The sequence below is a fragment of the Pleuronectes platessa genome, chromosome 7 (assembly GCF_947347685.1).
Source record: "Pleuronectes platessa chromosome 7, fPlePla1.1, whole genome shotgun sequence".
Lineage (NCBI taxonomy): Eukaryota > Metazoa > Chordata > Actinopteri > Pleuronectiformes > Pleuronectidae > Pleuronectes > Pleuronectes platessa.
The window spans coordinates 16,513,523-16,536,964 of NC_070632.1; the positions used below are offsets into that span (position 1 = coordinate 16,513,523).

Below are 23,442 nucleotides of genomic sequence, written 5' to 3' on the forward strand. Positions count from 1 at the left end.
TGTAACCGAACAAAACAAATTGTTTGCGGAAAGGAAGGCAGATTATATTGAACTTGACAGACGTCCAGTAACAGTGGCCTTCTTTTATTGTTACGTCCACACGCTGCCAGCTCTCATTGAGAGATAGGAAGCTTGAGACGATAACCTGTCGAAGTCGAAATCCCATTGTTCTTTGAAGAAATAGGTCATTGCCTGAATATCAGTGTGCACTGAAGTGGCCCCTCCAGAGGTCATGTGACTCCACACACAAAGGGGTCCAGTCTTCATCACACTTATTTCAAAACAAATCACAGTCTTGATAGTGTGAAGATAAGACTTGGGGATAATTAACTGTGTATTTAGACTAAATCCACCCAGTGAAACCCCCCTGCCCTCATCCATTGGCTGCTGGTCGGGGGTGGAGGTTGGTGGCTCGTAAACTACGATGCTTCTCTGGGTGCTGACGTTTATAAAAGTAGCAGACGGGTGCTGCCACCTCAGGATAACTTCAGGTCTGCTGAGGATGTGGATGCTCTTCTTGCTGGGTGCCCTGCTGGGAGCGATGGGATCAGAGGAGACGGCCTCTGGGGCCAATCAGCAACTTCAGGCCCTTCACTGCCCGCCCTGTGAGAGGATACACTGCTCCAGCCGGCGGGCGCTGAGGCTCCAGTGTAAAGGTGGTGTCACGACGGGTGTGTGCGGCTGCTGCCCTGTGTGTGCCAGGACAGAGGGTGAGACCTGTGGGGGGACGTGGGACTACCTGGGCAAGTGTGATGAGGGACTGGTGTGTGTTTACCAGGACGCAGCAGCTGACCAGACAGAGGAAGAGAGCAGAGGCATCTGTCGAGCAGGTGAGATAATTATCAGTATAAACCTCTATTACTATCAAGCATGTCATTAACCTTGGATTAAGAATTGTCACAGTTTTAATTTGTTGTAGTGAAGCATTTTTAATGCATTAAAGACCATGTTTTTAAAAAGAGATTAAGCATTGGCTCAATTTAGCATCATCAAAAATATATATATATAACCAAAATGTTCAATAACTTTTAAATGCAAAACTGTTAAAATGTAAAAGAATATGAAAGTATGTAAAGGATGTAAAAATTCCAAAATGCAAATATGCAAAAATGCAAAAATTCAAAAGTATGCAAAATGTAAAAGTAAAAAATACAATATGTACAAATATAAAATATTGTGAAAATATACGTTCGTGAATGTAGTGTATGAAAAAATTCAAAAGTATCTAAAAGTGCATATAAATATTAAAGTCTGAATTATGTCGCAGAATTGTCTGTTATTTGTTTTTTTAATAATATTGTTAAATTATTTCTGATTAATTAAAAGATAATATGTGTTGTAATTTGATGAAGCTGAGTGAGGGGAAGCTTATTTTAATAGTTTGTATACAATTTTAATTTAAGTGGCTACAGCATCACATTTTTAAACCCAGATTCTAAGATGTGAGCTGGAGCATTGCTGGTAAAGCTGTAAAATAAATCTGGTAGAGTGAAAAGACCGTAAAGGGGTTAAAGTATAAAGTGGCGGAAAAAGGAAATATTCAAACTCTATTTAAACCTAGTACAGTAAATATACTGGTTTATATTTGTCCACTGAAGTCTGTGTAGTGGGAACACTGCCAGTGCAGTAAACCTTGTTTATGAGCTGTGAGCACTGATAGTGTGGTCAAGGCTTCCTTTGAATCAAAGGTTCCTGCTCACAGTTAAGCCGTCATTACGCGTCTTATCTCTTCTCGGTGAAGAGTTGTCACCGTTATTGATACAGTATCCGATTCAGATGATTCAAGGTTTTCACACTTTGTTGTTGCTCAGGAAAAGATGTAAATACAGATTCTCATGAAGTGCACAACTCAATTGTATTGTGTCTTTTTGTGCATAGTGATTGAACCATTGGATCCAGAGACGTGTCACCCAGAGTGCACCAAGGAATTCTGTCAGGCCCACCCGTCTGACATCTGCTCTGCCAGGTGACTGAAGGACTGAACTCAACAAGCCCTACATCTTTTTTTTTCTCAAGGTTAACAGAAATCTGACTCTGCTGCTCTGTAGATCCGTTTCTCTGGAGAAAAGCTCGTGCCAGAGCTCTTGCCAACACACCTCCTGTTCAAGCTGTCTGCTGCTGAAGCCCCCATCGTGTCCTCAGACCTGCGGCCCCTCGGATTCCACCTGTCTGCACCGCTTTGGGAAGTGTGTGCACAATCACCTGAAGGCAGCTCACGGTCCCTTGTTCCACAGCGACCTGCAGGTAGGTGGGAGAGAAGCAGGAGCGAGCCACATCATCATCAAATAAAGAACTGGTATTTCTACAGCCTTGAAACCGCTCATCCACTGATCCGGCTCTGTTTCTCCCTGTAGAATAATCCTGAGGGGCATTTTGTGTGTTTTGTCCCGGCCTGTGTGAACACACCAAGTGAACCCCATGCGTGAGAAGAAGAAATCCACAGAAGATCTTCAAACAGAAGATCTTCACTAGCTTATGTAGCACGATGAAAAAAAGGCAGCTATCTGTGAACTTTGTATATCTCATTTTATGTAAACCTGAGTGTAATCCTGTGAAATGAAATGTGTATCTTAAATAATAAGAAATAAAATTCAATGTCATACTGTACTCGATCATACTTATTTGGTGGAGACGATGGTGAAGAGAACAGATGAGTTTATGTACATTGTTTTATTTGAGCTTGTGTGGCGAGTTTTATGATTTGAGACTTTAGTTTCTTTACATAGTTACTTGGTATGTTGGAAGTGATCAATATCGTAGCAATAAGCAACGTCTTTGAATTTTTTTGGGATATTGATAATGATCATTCCAATAACGTTATTAGTTACTTTGAGGATAAATTAAGAAAACAGTCAGAATGAATGAAATGAAGCCAGTTCATTACAGTCAATACTTCATTACTCAATCTCACAATGGCCCATGATAAGCAGTTGTCAAGTAATAGCAAATAATGACATTCATTTAGTGTCATATCGATTGCTGCGTGGCTTTAGAAATGGAAGAATATAATTATTTATTTTGATAGAAATCATATAAACAAGGTTACAAAGGGTAAAGTAAAACAACACAGAACAAAATAAAACAATATTAGAGAAAATATCCGCAAAAACGGTTACAAATCAGGTATTACAAGGTTTTCTTATAAAATACAAGTTTTAAGCATTGATTTAAAATCAGATGAAGAGCTGGCAAGTGTAATTTCCTCAGGCAAAGAGTTCCAGGGCTTCAGCTACCAGCCTTGAGTCTAGAACTACCAGCAAGTGTTGGTTAGACGATCTTAGACTGCGGCTTAGGGAGCATAGGGAGTTCAAAGCTCCCTGTCAATATAACTGGTGATCAGACTGGCTGAGCTTTACACGTTATTAAAGAAACTTAATAACAAAACTAAATGTAACCGGCCGCCACTGAATGGAGGCAAGAAGAAGAGAAGAGGTTTGAAAGAGTTGTTCCGCCTGTCCACCACAGACTGAAATAAACAAACTAAACAACTTGGGTAATGGCTTGTCATTTTAGTTCAGTTCCTCTTGACCCCATTAGGATTCAATCTGATAATGAAGCTAATGACATCAGACTCAGTTGTTGAGCATTCAGCTCAAAGCAGCGTCTGGCCTTAGTCCCAAGCATGGCTCCCTCACAGTGATTGTTGAACCATGAATGGATGAACCAATCTGGAACAAGAAGAAACAGTGCAGAGATTTTCAAACCTCAAGGCAGAGAGATGAAGTGGAATAAAGCAGGATCTACAGCAACAATACAGTGAATGAATGAACTTGTGGTATCAGTGCACCGCTGTGTCTCTTCAGGTTTTCTGGTTCGCTGCAGCAGGAGTGAAGTGTCTCAAGTCCCCTCTGCCATCGCGGCCCCCCTGATAGTTGATGGTTATTGAATAACAGATGGTTTATGAGGTAGCAATAATGAAGTGTGTGTACAGAAAGGGGAATAAAGCGTGGACCAACAATGGGCAGTTTGTTCTGTGTCCTTCAAATGTGAGACGTTTCTGAGGACGAGAGGGGGTTTATCTTCGGGGTTTCGCAAGATACTGTCGCTTTTTATACCAAAACAAAGGCCTGCGCTTTCTTTGATCTTCTTCCCCCGTGAGTCAGGTGCATCAGTGACGTACTCTCTGAATAATAAGCATTCCATCAGGGCGGAGAGGAGGACTGTGCAGCTCCTAGTCCGACTTGTGTCTGAATGAACAGGAGAACAAGTCAGAGGAGGGGGATAGTAGTTAAACACAAGGTTTACAAGTTGTTTTCAAACCTGTGAAATATGCACTAATGTTTTATTTACTGGGACATTTCTATTTAATGATAAATCTTCCTGTTTTTGTGAATGTTTCATTCCAGCTCTCCACGATTTCAGCTGATGACATGTCCTTTAACAGTGCTGCTACAGTCTAACTACCAAATACGCGTCTATTTGTTCATTCTTCTGTGTGTGTACACATCCTCATATCAGGTGTCTATTAGAACGATGGGATATATCACCAAAGCAGGCCGCCTCCGTTATCAGACCCATATATATCCGCCTCACTTCATTTTAACTGATAACAACACTGGATAACAAAGGACTGTCAGCGTGCCAGAGGGTCATAAACGTGCCCTGTCTGCGGCAGCCAGCCAGTTAAAGAGTGAGCGACACAGAAGCCTGGAACAAACGAAAAGTACAGGAGACTGCTATGAAAGAGTGGCCTTCATGGAGATTCTGATGTAAGGGGAAGAAGCTGCAGAGAACTGAGTAACCTCCCTCATACCCTCAAAACATCAGTAAATATAATACAATATATATATATATCTGTCTGTCCTGACTCTTATATTTTACATAGAAGACATACAATTATCTATGTGTATAAATATATATTAATTATTTTAGACAAGGTCGTAGTAGTGACAGTAGACAACTCTTCAAATATGGCTGCTGCTGCAAAGACGTTGCATATTGTAAAATGTGGATGCTTTAGATGTCTTTGACTAGCAGCAAAGAGGATCTGTACAATCCCTCGAGTTTATGATGAGCACCAATATTAGTGTCACCAGGTCAGAATCTGAACGTGGAATATGATCACCATCTCTCCTGATCCTGAGGTGTTAAATAATGATTTTCAGATAAAGGTAGAGTTGACCTTTTGACTATAAACTGTCTTCGTTGTTTCATTTGCAGTATTAGTCTAACATTTTGTCATGCCAAGCGTATGAAATCGTTGAGTTATGGACAAAACATGTTTTATTTCGGGAAGTCAGACTGAGGTTGAACTTTATAATAAGATAATGAGCTCCTCAGTGAAAAACATGTAAAAAGGCGTCAATTGTCTGTCACAGGAAAGTTCATCGTGTGCACCGGTTAAAAAACCGACCCCAGAAAACGAAAACCACACACAACACAGAGCTTATTTATAAAACTGAATCTTTACTAAACAAAACAAATTACAGAGGAAAGTTGCATAAACTTCTTAAAATGCAGAATGATCTTCTGACACTTTCAACAGATCTCCATACACAGTAGCAGCTATGGGTGCTATTTGAAAAGATATGTTATCTTTGTATAACAGTAATCTGAGCTACTTATATATAAATAAAGAAGAGAACAGTTTCGAAGGGCAAACAATGTAAAGGTGCATCTTTGCTCGGGCCTTCGGTCAGTCTCGGATCAGAAAGGCACAGTGGATAAAGCAACATCCAGACCGTGGGTCCCATTGTCTCATCACCTGAAGAGTCTGCTCCAAAAGGATACAAAGGTGTTGGAGTTAAAGGCACCGATGAATATGAGCAGCAGAAGGTAGAGACTCATCATGATGGCAAAATGGTGTCGCGTGAACCAGGAGGAGCTGCGGGAATGTCTGAAAAGAAACACAAAGCAGCCTGGTTTCACAACTGCAGAGAAAAGTGCACTCATTTGTTTCCAGAAAAACATTTCTTTTGAACAATTAATCATATTTAATAAGGAAAAAGTTTCTCGTTTTCACTATTTTCCAAATTAAAGTTATTTGCACATTAATTGATAATCTTTACTAGTCGTCCTATATTACAGAGCAGTTTTCTGCAGGTCACACATTTTAAATACCCTTAAAAGTAAGATGAGATAAAAAAAAATGTAACTTATATGTTGACCTCTGAGACGTTATACATATATTCTCCTTTTAGTTTAGTTGATTTGTCATTAAGCACTAGAAACATTGAAACAGAACTTCCACGTATTTTCTGTTTTTAACATTTTTGTCACAAGCCCAAAGAAATGACTAACTACTTACAAACTCAAAAACAGCAGCTGATTAAATAATCACTCGATAATAAGAGTTCCTTGTGAGCCTGGTTATTAATGTGTTAAGGATGATTTAAATATAAAAAGTCATCATAAGAGGCTCCACTGCTAGAGATGGTGCTTGTGACCGGCAGCTACATATGGAACATGGCCAACATAGAGAGGAAAATGAGTTAGCAAACCATGTGATATGTTTAAATGTTTAAGAACTAGCAGGAAAATGGTCCTTTAGTAAATATATAAATAGCTTATCCATACTTCTGTGTTTTAACATCCTTTGCCAACAGTAGCCAATAAACTATATTTGACCTGTGAGACTTTTACCTGGACAGGTGCCTCTTCTGAGAGTAAACCAGCAGGTACTTGACTCGCAGAAGCTGATTGTTGGTGACAACAAAGTACTTCTGTGGGACGTCGCCTCCTTCACTGTTCTTTGCTCTGGAGCGCTGACGATCGATAGTTTCAGAATCTGAAACAAGTTTGAGGTTTTGATATGCAGTTAGTTAAAACATGTATGATTCCTGTTTCTGAATACTACACATCACATGGGGTTCACACCTTTTTTCTTGACCTGGCACTTAACATCTGGATGATCAATGACTTCACACAAGGCAACGCAACTGAGCAGTGACCCCAGGAGACTGTCTTTCCAGCTGCTGCTGTGGGGACTATAGAGGACAGCCATGCTGAGGTCACTGGTGAGGTAGGTCCCCTCTCCAAACACTGAGTTCTGTGCATCCAAAAACAGAAAACAGATTGAACATATGTAAGTTTATACGTTATCAGTCAGAAAAAAACAGGCATCTTTGATTTCCACCTAGTCTTTCATCCTGTACATTTAAAGAAGGCACTGACCTTGTTCAGGTGACAGTGCAGCCCGTTGTGAATGATTGAGTGAAAGTTCTCCAGGCGGCTTCCGTGGAATGCATAGAAGACGTCTCGTCCTGCCCTCGTCTTCTCGAACCTGGCGTTCAACTGGTCACAGTAATCCACCTCAAAGAGGAAGTCTGGCACAGGCGCAGACACCCCCTCATTTTCTGTCAAACTGCACAGTTTGGCATACTGGTGGAGATCAGAGAAACAGACTGCCATTAAAACAATAACCAGTTACAGACGCTATGATTTATTTATTTATAGGTGTAATGATGTACCTCATCCTTCTGCAGTGTCTTCACAGCAAAGCTGTTTGAAGAGAGAATCCAGTGTGTGAGAGCCAGATGATGATCTGCCTCTCCAGGTCGCAGTCTCACCAACTCTCTGACACCAGGCAAAGACTTCACATCTCCCAGCTACAGAACAAAAAAAACTGTTTTGGTACATGGCTTGGCAGCAGGTGGCAGAACGAGTCATAAGTCTTCCCTTTCGGTGAAATTAAAACTGTGTTGTCCGTTTTTCTGAAACTGAGTCATCATCTCTGCAGTCATGTCACCATCACAGATTCATGTATCACCCTGAGTAGGACACAGAAACTAAAATGCTGATGTGTCATGAATACATAGTAACATATGCACACTGAAAAACCGAATATTTTCAATACATTTTATTTACCATTTTTGGATCAAACATTTGTAATGCTCATAATAACCCTGAATTTTGAATGTTATACTAAATACATATAAAATATACTGTAGACTGTGTCCACTTTATTAAGAATGACTACATATAACACCCATCTTCTGAGGAAACTGAAAAGATCTCAATCTTTATGAATTCTAACTGCCACTTTAATAGTGTGTAGAATAATTTTCACTGTAAATAAACAGTTTTGTACTCAAGTATATAGTGTGTGTGGGTGTGTGTGTGTTAGTGTGTATGTGTGTGTTAGAGCACTGCATGTAAGTTGTCTTACAGTCATTGAGCTATACCTGATAAATGAAATCTGAAAATGTTCCTACATGCCAGTGTTTTATAATATTAATAGTCTTTCCTTTTTATTTATTACTTGAAGCACCGGTGTTTGTTGTATGTTCACATATTGTTTATAAAGGAGTGTCCTAAATGGGTTTTTGTGTTTTTTTGCCAATCCCTATTAACCACCATTTGTGTTATTTATATATTTGAAACATTTTCTGAACAACTTGTTTTAAATATTCTTAACACTGTTTGTGTCTTGTTGTTCACCTTTATTTACTGACACACTGCAACCTTTAACAGCACATTACTGCCACCAAGTGTACATGGGTAACATGTGTAAAAAGTTAAGCAGAAATATAGATTGTTCAGAAGCTATACAAGTTTCCTACCAGCTCCTCAAAGTCCTTATTGTCATCACTTAGGTATCTGGGGGGGAAGGGTCTGAGCAAAGAGTCCCGCTTGTAGTTCTGTGCAGCAGCAACAAACAGGCTGCAGCGGAGGTCTGCTGCAACCGGGTCTCTGTGCAGACAGGAGCACACCAGCTCTCTGACGGCTTCGGTTGGGAGCGGAGGCTGCATTCCCAGCTCTGCAGACAGAGGAGATAAGATAACACACTAGTGAGAACAGCTGAAACACTAAGTTAACAGTTCCACATACAGTACTGTGCAAAGATTTATCGGACCAAAATGAAATGGTTTTATGTATCAATAAGCGTCGTGCAAAGTTACTCAAGAGTTTCTTCTGTTTCTTGTCCTTTTCATGTAATCTCAGACTGACTCCATGACAGTGAGATCAAGGCTCTGTGGAGGCCACACCATCTGTTGCAGGTAGAGTTGAGCGCTCTTTTCCACAGTCAGATCGTCCTGTTGTAACACTGTGAAACTGCCAGAAGTTTGTCTATGATTTCCTCCCTTCTTTTTCAATACGTGCAAGCATTTCAATACTCAATCTGATGGTTATATTATCAATTAATGTATTAAACTCTCAGTAACAAGAAATACCCCAACATAATTTCCACAGACCAGAGTGGCATTTTCAAATATTTAGTATATTATCAAAAAAGCATAGAATACTTGAGAAGCTAGAGTCATTAAATATTTGACCTTTCGGCATCTTGTCTTCTTTTCTAGTCTTCTCAGTCCTCTTATTCTCTTACTTTAAAACATAAGACATGTTCTAATGGTAACACCAAAGACTGTAAATAATGACATAAGGGTAGCACACACTTTGGCATTGAATCATTTTCTTCTCGTGAACCTGATTCTCAGACATCCAACAGAATTATTGTTTAGGTATTAAAGTAAATAAATTTTGTAGGTGGTTAATGTGGAGACCATTTTACCTAGATAATGTAAGCCTGAAATGACTGAAAATTAAATCCTGGATACCTCTGCAAATTACTTTCTCCATTAGCTGATAGATTATTGTTTTAATCTGAAAATAGTGAAAGTCTTCACACTTGCCCAGAGGGTCACCCTAACGTTTCGGCAGCTACAGGTTGAACAAATAAATAAAAGTAGTTTAAGAGGGAAAAGCACATTTTCATATATGAAAAGCTGGATTCATCTAGAGTTCTTTGGAATATTTGCATGAAAAAATAAATAACTTCTGGATTTTCTGTCCATCAACTATTCACTAATTGTTCAGCTCGATTTATAGACTATCGTTTGATGATTTAATCTATCACAAAGTTTGATAGAGTACATGTCCAGTATATTTGTGAAGTAACAAGAGCTGTCAGTGCAGTACAGTATTTTCCTGACATACAGTGCAGTACAGGTAGGAAGTAGCATGAAAGGACAACACTCAGGTACAAGTAGGTAACAGTTGTACTTCAGTGCAGTATTTGAGTAGCTGCATGTGCTAAGTCAGGAGTCCACTAAAGGTTTAACGTTAGCTAGCATTAGCAACATCGCTTTTTACTACTTGTGATTAGCTGGGTCGACGCTGGCTAACGTTAGCTGAGCTACAACAAGTGCACAGCTGAAATATCTGTCGCCGAGAGACGTTACTGACGACAAATACAGATTTGTCAGACCACCATGCGACCCTACGTGTTTCATAAACACACCCTAGAAATGTTTCATACAAGAAAAACAAAAGTTAAAAAAGATTATTAGCTCTTACCTTCCGTCCTGGTCCACTCATAACACTACAGGAAATGCTAACCTTAGCTTCAGGCGATGCTGTGTTCAGGTGATCTAGAATAGTCGGAAATTGGAAGCATCGGGAACAGAGATACATCAACTACATTCGCTAGTGGAAACACGTTGGAGACGAGTCAACGCATTAATATAAGAGTAGACATTAAAACTAAGAAACGTAGTCAAAATAATTATAAACAATTGTTGTAGGTTTTCTCATGCTCGTTACATTATGGGCTCTGGAGTAATTCGAAGAATTCCAATTTTCGAGGAGACGTAAAAGCAGCATCCATCAGGAACACCCAGCCGGAACTAACACTACAGTTCTTTGATCATTCCTCCCTATATAATGGTTGTGATGATCTACTTTAATCAAAACAGTATGAGTCAACTCAAGGAGAACTTCGGAGCATGTAGTTTGGTCTTGAGTTTAAATAGTCCACTATACTTTTATCAAGTGCTCGAATTACGTGGGAGCCAGAGGGAGCCCAGCTCCCAGAGAGTGAGGACCAGGGCCGGGTCTAGGCAGGGGCAAGAGGGGGCCTGACCCCCTCAAATAAATGTTGTGCCCCCTCAAACTAAATAGGGTTAGGGTTAGGGTTAGGCACAATGCCCCCTCAAGATTTGTGGCTGCCCCCTCATACATGCCTGTCTAGATCTATCTACTGTGCAGGGGCTGCGGCTACAGGCTTGCGTAGCTCAGGCACCTGTGACGACCAGCATCATTTACCCCTGAACCAGCGCGGAGAAATGCGCTCCCTGGGCCACAGGGATGAGCCGGCCCCACGCCACTACGCTGCCATGGGTGGAACCAGGACACCAGTGGACACAGGAGCTGGGTCCGAACTCATAACTGATTTGGATTAGGGTGAAACAACTGTTGCACCAGTTGTGTCACTAACATTTCAAAAGAGAGATTCGCCATCTCGACTGTATTCAGGGAATCTTTTCAAATGGAACCGCGCTGTTTGACAACTGAATGCAACACTATGTCTCGTCTTCCTGGGGATAACGGTGCATATTTTCAAATCATAGCAGTCTTATAAAGTAGTTCAGTTTACAGTTATTAAACTGAGCATAATTCTACCTATCCTTAAAATATACACTCTCTCACTCTGTTAGTTTACTACAATTCAAACTCTTTCCACTTTAAAATAGGGAAATTACACTTCACTCTAATGCTCTGCAGAATTCATGAGATATCTACGGTGGCCCTGAAAGCTCAACGAACAGCCACTTAAGAAAACACATGCAAGTTGACAAAACACCAGCAAGGTAAAAAAAACATCTTCATCAATTTCACAACACAACACAACACATGACAGCAACGCGCTGCAAAAAGAGAAAAGCGCTGCAAATACCGTAATGAGCTGCAAATAGAGAAACGCGCAGCAAATACCGGAACGCGTTGCAAAAAGCCAAACGCGCATTAAGAAGACAAACGCGCAGCAAGAAGCCAAACGCGCAGCAAGAAGCCAAACCCGCAGCAAGAAGAGGCCACAACACAACGGAAGTGTTTCCATGGGACAGCTAAAAGTGATGGACACTGCTGCCACAAAAACGTCCAATACACCATATAAATTCGGTTCCACACAGGGTTCGACCACCCGCGGCTCTTCGCCCCCTCTGCAGTGGCTGTACAGTACAATGTTGTGCATATGTTTCGCGAACGCTGAACTTAACGAATCAGTTTTCATATTATTAACGTGAATGTAACGATGTGACGTGAACGTGAGTGAACGTCACGTACATCACCGTATCAGGCCATCATGAAATACCAGGAACGGGCGAGTGTGTGTGTGTGTGTGTGTGTGTGTGTGTGTGTGTGTGTGTGTGTGTGTGTGTGTGTAGCGAGTGCTCCAGTCCCGGGCATAGACTGTATATAGGTCCCGGGTCCCGGGGCTCCGACCCCGCCCACTCGCTCTTTTGATAGTAAAGGTTTCGTACCCCTGCACACTATGGACAATATATTGCCTCACAAACAGGGGCTTGCTTGTTAGCGCTGTTTATTCAGTTTAACAGGAGAAGACGACATGTCTCTAGATCGGATCATCTTCCGTGATCAGAGCTCACTGTGGCTCTCTCCAAGTGAGTGGGCGGGGTCGGAGCGCCGGGGGACGCACGTACACACACACACACACACACACACACACACACACACACACACACACACACACACACACACACACTCACCCGCTCCTGGTATTTCATGATGGCCTGATACGGTGATGATTTAAAAAATGTACGTGACGTTCACTCACGTTCATCGTTACGTTCACGTTAATAATATGAAAACTGCGCACATGTGCGCAGAAGACCATTGCGCACATCCTGCGCAGAAGACCATTGCGCACATGTGCCAGAAGCCCACTGCGCACATGTGCGCAGTAGACCATTGCGCACATCCTGCGCAGAAGCCTAGTGCGCAGGAATTGCGCTCGCATTTTTTTATTTTTTTTTATTAATTTAATAAAAATTTAATTTCCCTTTTTTTTCTGTTTTTTTATATTTTATTAATTTAATTTATTACATTAAATCCTGCTAATTTGAAGAGCTCATTTTATTGCCGGCAAGAAGATGGGAAGAGTCGGACTCGAACCCCTAGTATTTGAGGACCGTCACTCTACCGACTAGGCCACATCGCCTGCTGATTTGTGCGAGGAACTAAGCACAAAAAGAAGATGGAAATATTATCGTGTGTGTGTGTCTATATTTGACAGCCTTACTTAGAAGTTACTTTTCATAGTTTGGGATTTTAGATACTGGATGATTTAACATGCTTTAAAAACCTATTGCTAGAGAATAACCCAGTAGTTTCCAACCTTCTTCGTCTTCTGACACCTTACAAGAATCACAGTCTGCTGCAGCTTCTTTCCATGTGATGTCCTGAGGCTCCCCCCTGCTGGCTGCTGGGTTCCTCTGCTGCTCCTGCTTGGTTTGTGCAGCTTGTGATTAACTAAAGTTGTCCATAAAAGAAAATCTTTATTATCCTTCAAGGGCAATTTGATGTACAACCAGCAACCAGTGCACGACAAAAATAAGCCAATATAAACAATGTAAATAAAACACAATATAAAAACCGTATAGACTAAGTAGTAGGGGGAAATGAGCTTTTAAAAAATGAATTGATAAGTCGACTAAAAGTAAATTCCCTGTCAACTATTTAGAAATTCTAAAAACATTTCATTCTACTTTTAATTTCCAGTATGTGTAGTGTCCATGAATTAAACATGGACACTACAGGGGTATATCAGGCACTCCATGCCCAACCTACTATATTGCAATCTTTCTGCAGCACAAACCTGAGAAACGAGAATACATAACACATCAGTATCATTACTTAGGTTTCCATGGCTGTGACCAAACAGCTGCACTCCAGCTGCTGTCCTGCTTTGCTAATGAAAGAATACTGCATAGTCACATGCAGTATGCGTTGAGAGCACAGCATCCTGGTTTAAATGTTACTACCAACACATCTCCTTTGGTACTCTGTGTGCATCAATCATACTGAGTCAGGGTGAAAGTTAAGATGAATTACACTACATACAGTACAAGCGACACAAACGTGTTGTACTAACAGGAGAACACTTCCGTCAAAGCCGAACACAATACGATATGGATGATGGGTACACAGTTGTAGCGATGGTGGATACTTGTGTAATCAAAACAAATGAGCTTTTAAAAGACCTATCTCGTACATAGCCAACCGTCAAGTAGATAAACTACAGGTCTATTAGAAGAATTTAGATAAACCATTAATATTAGAAGAAGAGAATTTCCTTCTCTAATAGAGAAACTATCTCTGTTTACACCTTAATCCTAATATAGCTTAAAATCCCAAAGCAAAGAATTAAAAAGAACATTACTTGTGTAACAGTGTATTGTAGATAGGTGCATCATTGTCAGCTGTATAGCCAGTTACAGTTTTTACGTGGGTCGCATCAAAAAGTAATTTCAAGTAAAGTTGAAAAAAATTATAAAATCAAACTATTCACACAATGTTCTCCTGTGCCAATATCAGCAAACAGCTTCAGAAGGTTTTGAGGTACGACCAGATACTCTGAAGGGACATAAAATGGAGGGATAGTCCAAAGGAAGCGGAGAAACAACACATGAAGGCAGAGCATGAGAGATGGATGAGTTGATGAGCTAATAGTCCAATAAAACCAAATATTTTTCCTGTCAGCTTCCGTCTTTTGCAATGTGCAACATTGAATTAGCTTGGACCCCTAAAGAATGTCTGTATTAAACTAAGAAATAATCTCCTTATTCGCCTTCCCTCAATGTTTCTCCTCCCTCTCCCTCTCTCCCTATCCCTCTCTCAGCAGCAGAATGACAGGCTGGAGGTGGGATCACATCAGATACCATGCAGCGAATCCAGCCTGAGCAGCAATCCAAGTCGCAAACAGAACCTGTCCCGCTGGGTGTTGGAGTACGGCCATGGCGAGTTGACCGGCATATGCCGTTCCACTCGACGCCGCTGGATGCACAACAAAGAGAAAAACAAAACTTAACAACAAACTCACAACAGTTCCTCATAGCAGCATGATGCATACAAAGAGAAGTATAAAAATCTACTCATTTTGGCAGCATAGTAGGGACATTGGCTGATGTCCCCACCCGTGGCTCCGTGGACAGGCAAGCCAGCATCTAAAACATCCTCCTGGATTTTTTTTTTTTTATAGCTTACAATTTTGTCTGCCTGTGTGTGCATCTGTACACAGTCAAAAAGTTCTTGGGGGTGCATGACAGTTTGTGTGTGTATGTTGGGGGGCACCAATTTGAGGGAGCATGTCTGAACAAGTCACTGTGCAGCATCAGTTCTCCCGTGGAATCGTTTAGAAATGAACTGTCCCTCTCATAATATAAAATCCTCAAGTTCCTTTTGTACAGAAAAATAGGTATATCACCTGCTGCAGTTTTTGTTTTTATTTACTTTGCTTATTTACACAATATCAGCTGAAATACATACTTGAAATGTGTCGTCTTAAATGATAGTTCCCGGAGAGCTTTCATCCTCCCTTCAGTACAATGTAATGCTCGGGAATACAATAACATTAACATTCAAATTCCCTATTAAATGGAATGTTAAACCGTAATGCATAAATTCATCATGGTGAATCCTGTGAGAGGCATAAGAGAGGACATGGATATACAAATTGCAGCTTTTTTAAAAACTTGAAACCACTATTATATCATCTTAGGGACACCAATACCTCAAATTAAATCCCAGAGAGGTATAAAAACCATCTTTACCTCTCACCGTCTTTAATTTTTGTATTTCACCAGTGGCAAGATGTAAGGACACAATGTGATGTAGGAATGCATACTTTAGGCTTAACTATCCAATAGGATGTGAACACACTACATGAAACATAGAGAGTGACAGCAATTCTAGCCATTCATGGATGTGCTGTTAGAATGGGTGACGCCAGTGGAGGGAGATATATTGGGATGCTGTGTGAGACATCTTCAGACTTGGAGGGTTAGGGGGTTATCATTTGATCGTGGACTGTGTGAGACCTCTCCCTTGTTTCAAGTCGGGTAGCATGTATTTGTTAACTACAAGAAAGTACAGTTTAAGTCCAAACGACCTTGTGTTCAGGCACACTGTCCACAGCCCCTTAGCTGTGTTGCAGGCGGATTGGAAAGGAGTCGATCCACTCTGAATACTTATGTAATTTGGCTGCGCTGGTAGGTATCCTGAATATAAAAAATACGAGCTTGATGGAGTGACAAGATATACAACCACCACAACAAATCAGCTTCTTTTAAAATGTTAAACACAATAATCAATGGAGACGGGGTCACCTCAAACTGTTGTCCAGCTGGTGCAGACTCTAGGCGCAAGGAAAAAAGATGGTTAATGACTTCCAATGTAGAAAAGTTCAGGTGTTCAGGAGCTGGAGAGGAGTCCTTGAAACCTCTCTCCCTGGCTGTCTCTCCTAGTCACCTTAGCACTATTCTGTCCTATGGCTTCTTTCCATGCAAATCAACAGAGTCCACTCCAAAAAATGATTTGGCACTTTAACAAGCCACTAAAATACAGTGCCTTGCATAAGTATTCACCCCCCTTGGACTTTTTCCCATTATGTACTGTTACTAACTGGAATTCAAATAGACTTAAATAAACTTTTTCCCGTTTGATCAACAAAACATGCATAGTACTTTGGAGGTGCAAAATAAATTTTATTGTGACACAAACAATAATGAGAACAAAAAAGTTGACATCTGTTGGGTGCATAAGTATTCACCCCCCTGTGTCAATACTTGGTAGAACCCCCTTTCGCTGCAATTACAGCTGCAAGTCTTTTGGGGTATGTCTCTACCAGCTTTGCACATCTAGAGATGGAAAGGTTTGTCCATTCTTCTTGGCAAAAAAGATGAAGCTCAGTCAGATTGGATGGAGACCGTCTGTGAACCGCAATCTTCAAGTCTTGCCATAGATTCTCTATTGGATTGAGGTCTGGGCTTTGACTGGGCCATTTTAAGACATTAACATTCTTTAATCCAAACCATTCCTTTGTAGCTCTGGCTGTATGTTTAGGGTCATTGTCCTGCTGGAAGATGAACCTCCGCCCCAGTCTCAAGTCTTTTGCAGACTGCATCAGATTTTCTTCAAGGATTTCCCTGTATTTGGCTCCATCCATCTTTCCCTCTATTCTGACCAGTTTCCCTGTACCTGCTGAAGAGAAGCATCCCCACAGCATGATGCTACCACCACCATGTTTCACTGTTGGGATGGTGTGCTCAGGGTGATGGGCAGTGTTGGGTTTTCGCCACACATAGCGTTTTGCATTGAGGCCAAAAAGTTCAATTTTGGTCTCATCTGACCAGAGCACCTTCTTCCACATGTTTGCTGTGTCTCCCACATGGCTTCTGGCAAACTCCAAACGGGATTTTTTATGGATCCCTTTCAACAATGGCTTTCTTCTTGCCACTCTTCCATAAAGGCCAGATTTGTGGAGTAGACGACTAATAGTTGTCCTGTGGACAGATTCTCCCACCTCAGCTGTGGATCTCTGCAACTCCTCCAGAGTAACCATGGGCCTCCTGGTTGCTTCTCTGATTAATTTTCTCCTTGTCCGACTCTTCAGTTTGGGTGGACGGCCTTCTCTTGGTAGGTTTGCGGTTGTGCCATATTCTTTCCATTTTCTTATGATGGATTTTATGGTGCTCAGAGAGATGTTCAAAGCTCTGGATATTTTTTTATAACCTAACCCTGCTTCATATTTCTCCACAACTTTATCCCTGACCTGTTTGGTGAGCTCCTTGGTCTTCATGATGCTGTTTGTTCAGTAATGATCTCCAACAAACTCTGAGTCCGTCACAGAACAGGTGTATTTATACTGAGATTAAATTGCAGACAGGTGGACCCTATTTACTAATTATGTGACTTGCAAATGTGACTTGTGAATGCAATTGGTCGCACCAGATCTTTGTTAGGGGTTTCACAGTAAAGGGGGTGAATACATATGCACTCAACACTTTTCAGATTTTTATTTGTAAATAATTGTGAAATCCATGAAATATTTCCCCCCACTTCCAAATGATGCACTATTTTGTGTTGGTCCATTACATAAACTCACGATGAAATACATTTTAATCTGTGGTTATACCATGACAAAATGTAGAAAAGTCCAAAGGGGGTGAATACTTATGCAAGGCACTGTACCTCCTGAGGCCGGTGATGTGTTAACAGACATTATTAAGAGTCAATTTTCCTCCGTGTTTGGTCATAAAAACAAAACAGGCCAGATCCAATCTTCTTAAAACAAAGAGTTTTACTTTTCTTATCCATGAAAACGCTCTAGGTCCACAGCTATCTGCGTCAGCTCTCTCCACAGTCCACACAAGGATCCTCTCCAGAGGTTGCTGATTATACAGACGGCTCACACTCCACTGTTAGTTAATTTTTATAATGTTATACTCAATTGGCTTAATAAGTATACATAATCCTAACCTAAAATTTCAGATTAGGATGTTTGGTACATTTCAGGGGCAAATCAACCAGTGATTTTGTAATATCTTATGGGAACCAAGTTTCTTTGTCTGCTGTTTTGATATGGCACGGCCGGGTGAGCCTGGGGCATAATTTGTGGCTAACCCCTCATGGATCCATTAATCACAACATAACCTGAATAGTTTCAGAAGACTCTCACCCTGGCCACTATTTGTTTGAACTGCTGCGTTACAGTTCACTCAAAACTGGAACCTCCAGCCTCATGAACAATTTCTTTTCTAAGGCCATTCAAACCCTAAATCAACAACCAAAATGAAACTTGCCTAATACACTCCTAACTTTCTTAACTATGGGAACTGTGTAATATCTTCTGTGAGCTGTGTAATATTGTGGGCTGTGCAATAATCATATGCAATCTAAGCACTTAATACCACTTTATGTCGCTGTGTATGAAATGTTTTTATCTTGTGTCTTTTTATATATTTAATATGCTCCTATGCACCTTCATGGAGAGGCACTATACATTTTGTATACAAGGACAATAAAGACTTTCTATTCTATTCTATTTTGTTCTGTTCTATTCTAGAATCATAAAGATTGTGCAAACTAGGTCTATCCAGAGGAAAGAACCACACGGTCTTTACCTCTTTTGTGGAGGAGGAAATGGCAGTCTTTCAATCAAATTTTAGGAATTTGGCCCTAATACTCGTGGTACGAGCACAGACAGTTGGGAAGACACTTTTGTTTTGTGAGGAGTTGAGGGCCCGAGCTCTGATGGTGCTAAAGCCAGAAAGGTCCCTCGTACTGAAGCTGCAAGGAACCTATTGTTTTAAAAGATAATATTTGTTCAACAATGGTTGCAGCTTTAATTTAGCAACTTCAAGGCTGTAAAATCAAATTTAGTCCTCTACCCACGATATCAGAGTATGTTAGTAACATTACAGCAGAACTGAATTATCCCATTCATTGTGCTGACATGATGCTCGGCAGGCCAGTCCTCTCTCTCCTACAGGCTGCAGGGCTGTTATCACAGTACTCTGTAGCTTGAAACACAGGGTGGTCATTGTTGTTAGTCCCCTAAGTTTATAGCCAAGACTATTCCTCCCTTCCTCATCATTTATGACAGAAGAAAAACTAAACATTTTGTTTTTGTTTTTCTGGCCTCTCAAAGTTTTTACTTTTGCCCCAGGCTCTGTATCACAGTATGCAGACTTTTTTTTATCAACTTTTGAGTAGGGATGCACCGATTTATCGGCCGAACATCGGTATCGGCCGAACATCGGTAGCGGCCGATATTCGCCTCGTTAACTGATATCGGCTTATCGGCAATAAACTTGACTTTCACCGATATCATTGGCCGATGTTCATATTTGTGGTAAAACCGCTGGGCACGTGCCGCGGCTGGGGGAGCAGTCGCTCCGTCGCCCTCCTCTCCGTGCCGCCGGAGGCTCAGTGTGCGGCACCGGGAGGTCCTCATCCGGTGCCGACTAACGGCGTTGCTTGTTCGGGGGCTTTCTTTCTCTTGGACCGCGGGGCGGTGTCCATCGCCGGCACTGAAGGCGGGCCGTTGGAGGGGACCGGGTTCGCGGTCAGCGGCGGCCACTCTGGACGCGTGTCGGGCCCTTCTCGCGGATCACCTCAGCTAAGGCGACCGCTGGGGGAACCCTCTGTTCGCGCGGGGGGGGGGGCACCCTGCGGTGCGCCTCGGCTGGCGCCTAGCAGCTGACTGAGAACTGGTGTGGACCAGGGGAATCCGACTGTTTAATTAAAACAAGCATCGCGAAGGGCCACGTGAGTGTTGACGCGATGTGATTTCTGCCCGACACTAAAAACAGGTAAAACTGAGGAGGGCTTGTTAAGTTATCTTGACTCACGCAGTGTAACTTGGCGTAAAAAGTATGAGCGTAGCGTCTGTTTAAGTACTTTATTCTACCCTAACCCTAACCCTTCACCTATGGTGCAGTGCACAATAATGCCAAAGGGGGCAGCATAGGCAAAAACAGCACACGTCTCAACTCAAAACAAGCAAGGAAGAAACACCGGAAAAACTGGCGGAGTTATTGCACGTGAAATGCTTTGCTCGCAGTCTGAATTTGGCCGCTCAACGTGCGCTCGAGATGCCCACTGTTTCTTACTTATTCTCCACTGATGTGTGGAAGAATGCCAAGGAGCTGTGGACCTTAACTGAAGCGGACCTGGCCTGTGCTGAAGATGAGGCTAATGCCCTTTAGCCGCTAAAAGCTGCAGCACTCGTAATGTCCGAAGAACATTATAGCCACGCTGCATGCCCAGATGTGCAACTGCGCTCATGTTCAAGCAATAGACTCTGCACTTACGAGGGAAATTAAAAACACCGTATCCGGGGATCTTGGGAGGAGATGCGTGAGCGAGAGATCCATGGCATTGCCTTTTTTTTTTTATTGGGATTAGAATGATAATTATTTTACTTTTAAGATCTTTTAATGGCCAGAATTTTTTGTATTTTGAGTGGTGCGATCCCTAAGACTTCGCCTTTGCTGTTATATGGAATAATAAAGAGCAACTGTTGTAGTCAATTCTGTGCAGGATGGTCATTATTCAAAAGCAACGTGTATCGTGATAGTATCGTATCGTGGCCTCTGTATCGTGATACGTATCGTATCGTGAGGTTGTAGGCAATACCCAGCCCTAGTGTGATACGATATGTATTGCGATTCTGTTGGTATTTCGATTCTGTAAGTAGTGCTATTCGATATTTTACGATTTCTTTAGATTATTTTTTTTAATACTGGACCATGGAAAACAGTTGAATCATACTAAACACAACTGACCCTCGTTTTTTTTTCCTCCAAAATAAAATAATAAGAATATAAAAAAACATAATGTTAAACAACAACTACAAATATACAATACTTAGGTCTGAAAGGTTTTGCCAAATGTAACTCAAAACTATCAAACAAGGTACCGAGTCGAGAAAGCTTCATAAAAATAACCAGTAACTCACAAACAACTTCAGCACCAGCCTACGGATTTGTGTTGAGAAAGATGAGCATGTTAACATGCTCTGGGGTCAGAGGCGAACGCAGCCTGGTGACCGTCAGTCCAGCCGCCGAAAAACCCGCTCTGATGGGACTGACGTCGCCGTGATACACAGGTAGCTCCGTGCTAACTTGGCTAGCCTGGCCGCGGCGCCGGTGTTTGCGCTCCCCTCGTCCGTGTCAGACAACGCAGGCTCCTTGTCTCCCCCAGTCTCTGGGATAGCTTCGCAGTATTGGCAGTGAACCAAGTCATTTTTTAACTCAAAATGGTCCCATGCAACACTTCGCCATGACCTCTTCATGTTTACTTTGGAAATGGAACTACACGGTAACTCGCAGCCAGTCGCAGGAAACTGAGTAGGACTGTGGCGTTTTTTTTCAAACACTGCCCCCCGTGGTCAAATGTGTAATTAGCGAATTTCTCGATGAAATTTTTTTTTCATCGACGAAATTCTTAATGATCAATTAATCTATCGTCGATTAATTATGCCCATCCCTAGTTGTAGGCTATGCAAAGCTAGTGCTTGGATACAGTGGGGCAAAAAAGTATTTATTCAATTGTGCAAGTTCTCGCACTTAAAAAGATGAGAGATGCCTGTAATTTTCGTCAAAGGTACATTTCAACTATGAGAGACAGAATGGGCAGAAAGAATTAAGGAAATCACATTGTAGGATTTTTAATGAATTAATTGGTAAATTCCTCGGTAAAATAAGTATTTGGTCACCTACAATCAAGCAAGATTTCTGGCTCTCACAGACCTGTAACTTCTTCTTTAAGAGGCTCCTCTGTCCTCCACTCGTTACCTGTATTAATGGCCCCTGTTTGAACTCGTTATCAGTATAAAAGACACCTGTCCACAACCTCAAACAGTCACACTCCAAACTCCACTATGGCCAAGACCAAAGAGCTGTCCAAGGACCAGAAACAAAATTATAGACCTGCACCAGGCTAGGAAGACTGAATCTGCAATAGGTAAGCAGCTTGGTGTGAAGTAATCAACTGTGGGAGCAATTATTAGAAAATGGAAGACATACAAGACCACTGATAATCTCCCTCGATCTGGGGCTCCACCCAAGATCTCACCCCGTGGGGTCAAAATGATCACAAGAACGGTTAACAAAAATCCCAAAACCACACGGGGGGAACTTGTGAATGACCTGCAGAGAGCTGGGACCAAAGTTATAAAGGCTACCATCAGTAACACACTACGCTGCCAGGGACTCAAATCCTGCAGTGCCAGACGTGTCCCCCTGCTTAAGCCAGTACATGTCCAGGCCCATCTGAAGTTAGCTAGAGAGCATTAGGATGATCCCAAAGAGGATTGGGAGAATGTCATATGGTCAGATGAAACAAAATTGAACTTTTTGGTAAAAACTCAACTCGTCGTGTTTGGAGGAGAAAGAATGCAGAGTTGCATCCAAAGAACACAATACCTACTGTGAAGCATGGGGGTGGAAACATCATGCTTTTGGGCTGTTTTTCTGCAAGGGGACCAGGACGACTGATCCGTGTAAAGGAAAGAATGAATGGGACCATGTATCGTGAGATTTTGAGTGAAAACCTCCTTCCATCAGCAAGGGCATTGAAGATGAAACGTGGCTGGGTCTTTCAGCATGACAATGATCGCAAACACACCGCCCGGGCAACGAAGTAGTGGCTTCGTAAGAAGCATTTCAAGGTCCTGGAATGGCCTAGACAGTCTCCAGACCTCAACCCCATAGAAAATCTGTGGAGGGAGTTGAAAGTCTGTGTTGCCCATCGACAGCCGCAAAACATCACTGCTCTAGAGGAGATCTGCATGGAGGAATGGGGCAAAATACCAGCAACAGTGTGTGAAAAGCTTGGGAAGACTTACAGAAAACGTTTGCCCTGTCATTTCCAGTGTTGGGCAAGTTACTGAAAATTAATACTTAGTTATAGTTACTAGTTACTTCTTTTAAAAGTAATTGAGTTACTTCACCAGTTACTGTTCATCAAAAGTAATTAGTTACTAGGGAAAGTAACTTTTAAGTTACTTTTATGTTTGCTTTTTAAATGTAATGAATATGAACAGTACTGAACAGTCAAACACAATAAACATATTTTTTAGACCTATTTATTGTAAACAACAGGGTAACAGGCCTTCAAATCAAGAAGTAGTACAAAAGTCCAGTTTTAAAACTTAACTTAATACAAAATAACTGTCTCAGTCATTTAACAGTGTGT

General features: G+C 41.6%; 2 protein-coding genes across 3 annotated transcripts; one reads left to right on the forward strand and one right to left on the reverse strand.

The window, feature by feature from the left end:
- Window positions 1-502: 502 nt before the first annotated feature.
- Window positions 503-2,607, forward strand: si:ch73-330k17.3 (IGFBP domain-containing protein). Its single transcript, XM_053426146.1, has 4 exons — window positions 503-830; window positions 1,879-1,966; window positions 2,049-2,244; window positions 2,355-2,607. The coding sequence occupies exons 1-4, from the start codon at window positions 503-505 to the stop codon at window positions 2,424-2,426; spliced, it is 684 nt and encodes a 227-aa protein (XP_053282121.1). The 3' UTR covers window positions 2,427-2,607.
- A 2,779-nt stretch (window positions 2,608-5,386) lies between these two features.
- On the reverse strand, window positions 5,387-10,304 carry parp16 (poly (ADP-ribose) polymerase family, member 16). 2 transcript variants are annotated; one of them, XM_053426144.1, is made up of 8 exons: window positions 10,240-10,304; window positions 8,841-8,994; window positions 8,502-8,698; window positions 7,410-7,547; window positions 7,114-7,320; window positions 6,817-6,988; window positions 6,583-6,727; window positions 5,387-5,836 (listed from the first exon to the last, which is right to left on the reverse strand). In XM_053426144.1, the coding sequence occupies exons 3-8, from the start codon at window positions 8,688-8,690 to the stop codon at window positions 5,701-5,703; spliced, it is 987 nt and encodes a 328-aa protein (XP_053282119.1). In that variant the 5' UTR covers window positions 8,691-8,698; window positions 8,841-8,994; window positions 10,240-10,304; the 3' UTR covers window positions 5,387-5,700. The 2 variants fall into 2 exon arrangements, with proteins under 2 accessions (XP_053282119.1, XP_053282120.1); XM_053426145.1 differs by lacking the exon at window positions 8,841-8,994 and having other exon boundaries at window positions 10,240-10,303.
- Between the last annotated feature and the right edge of the window lie 13,138 nt (window positions 10,305-23,442).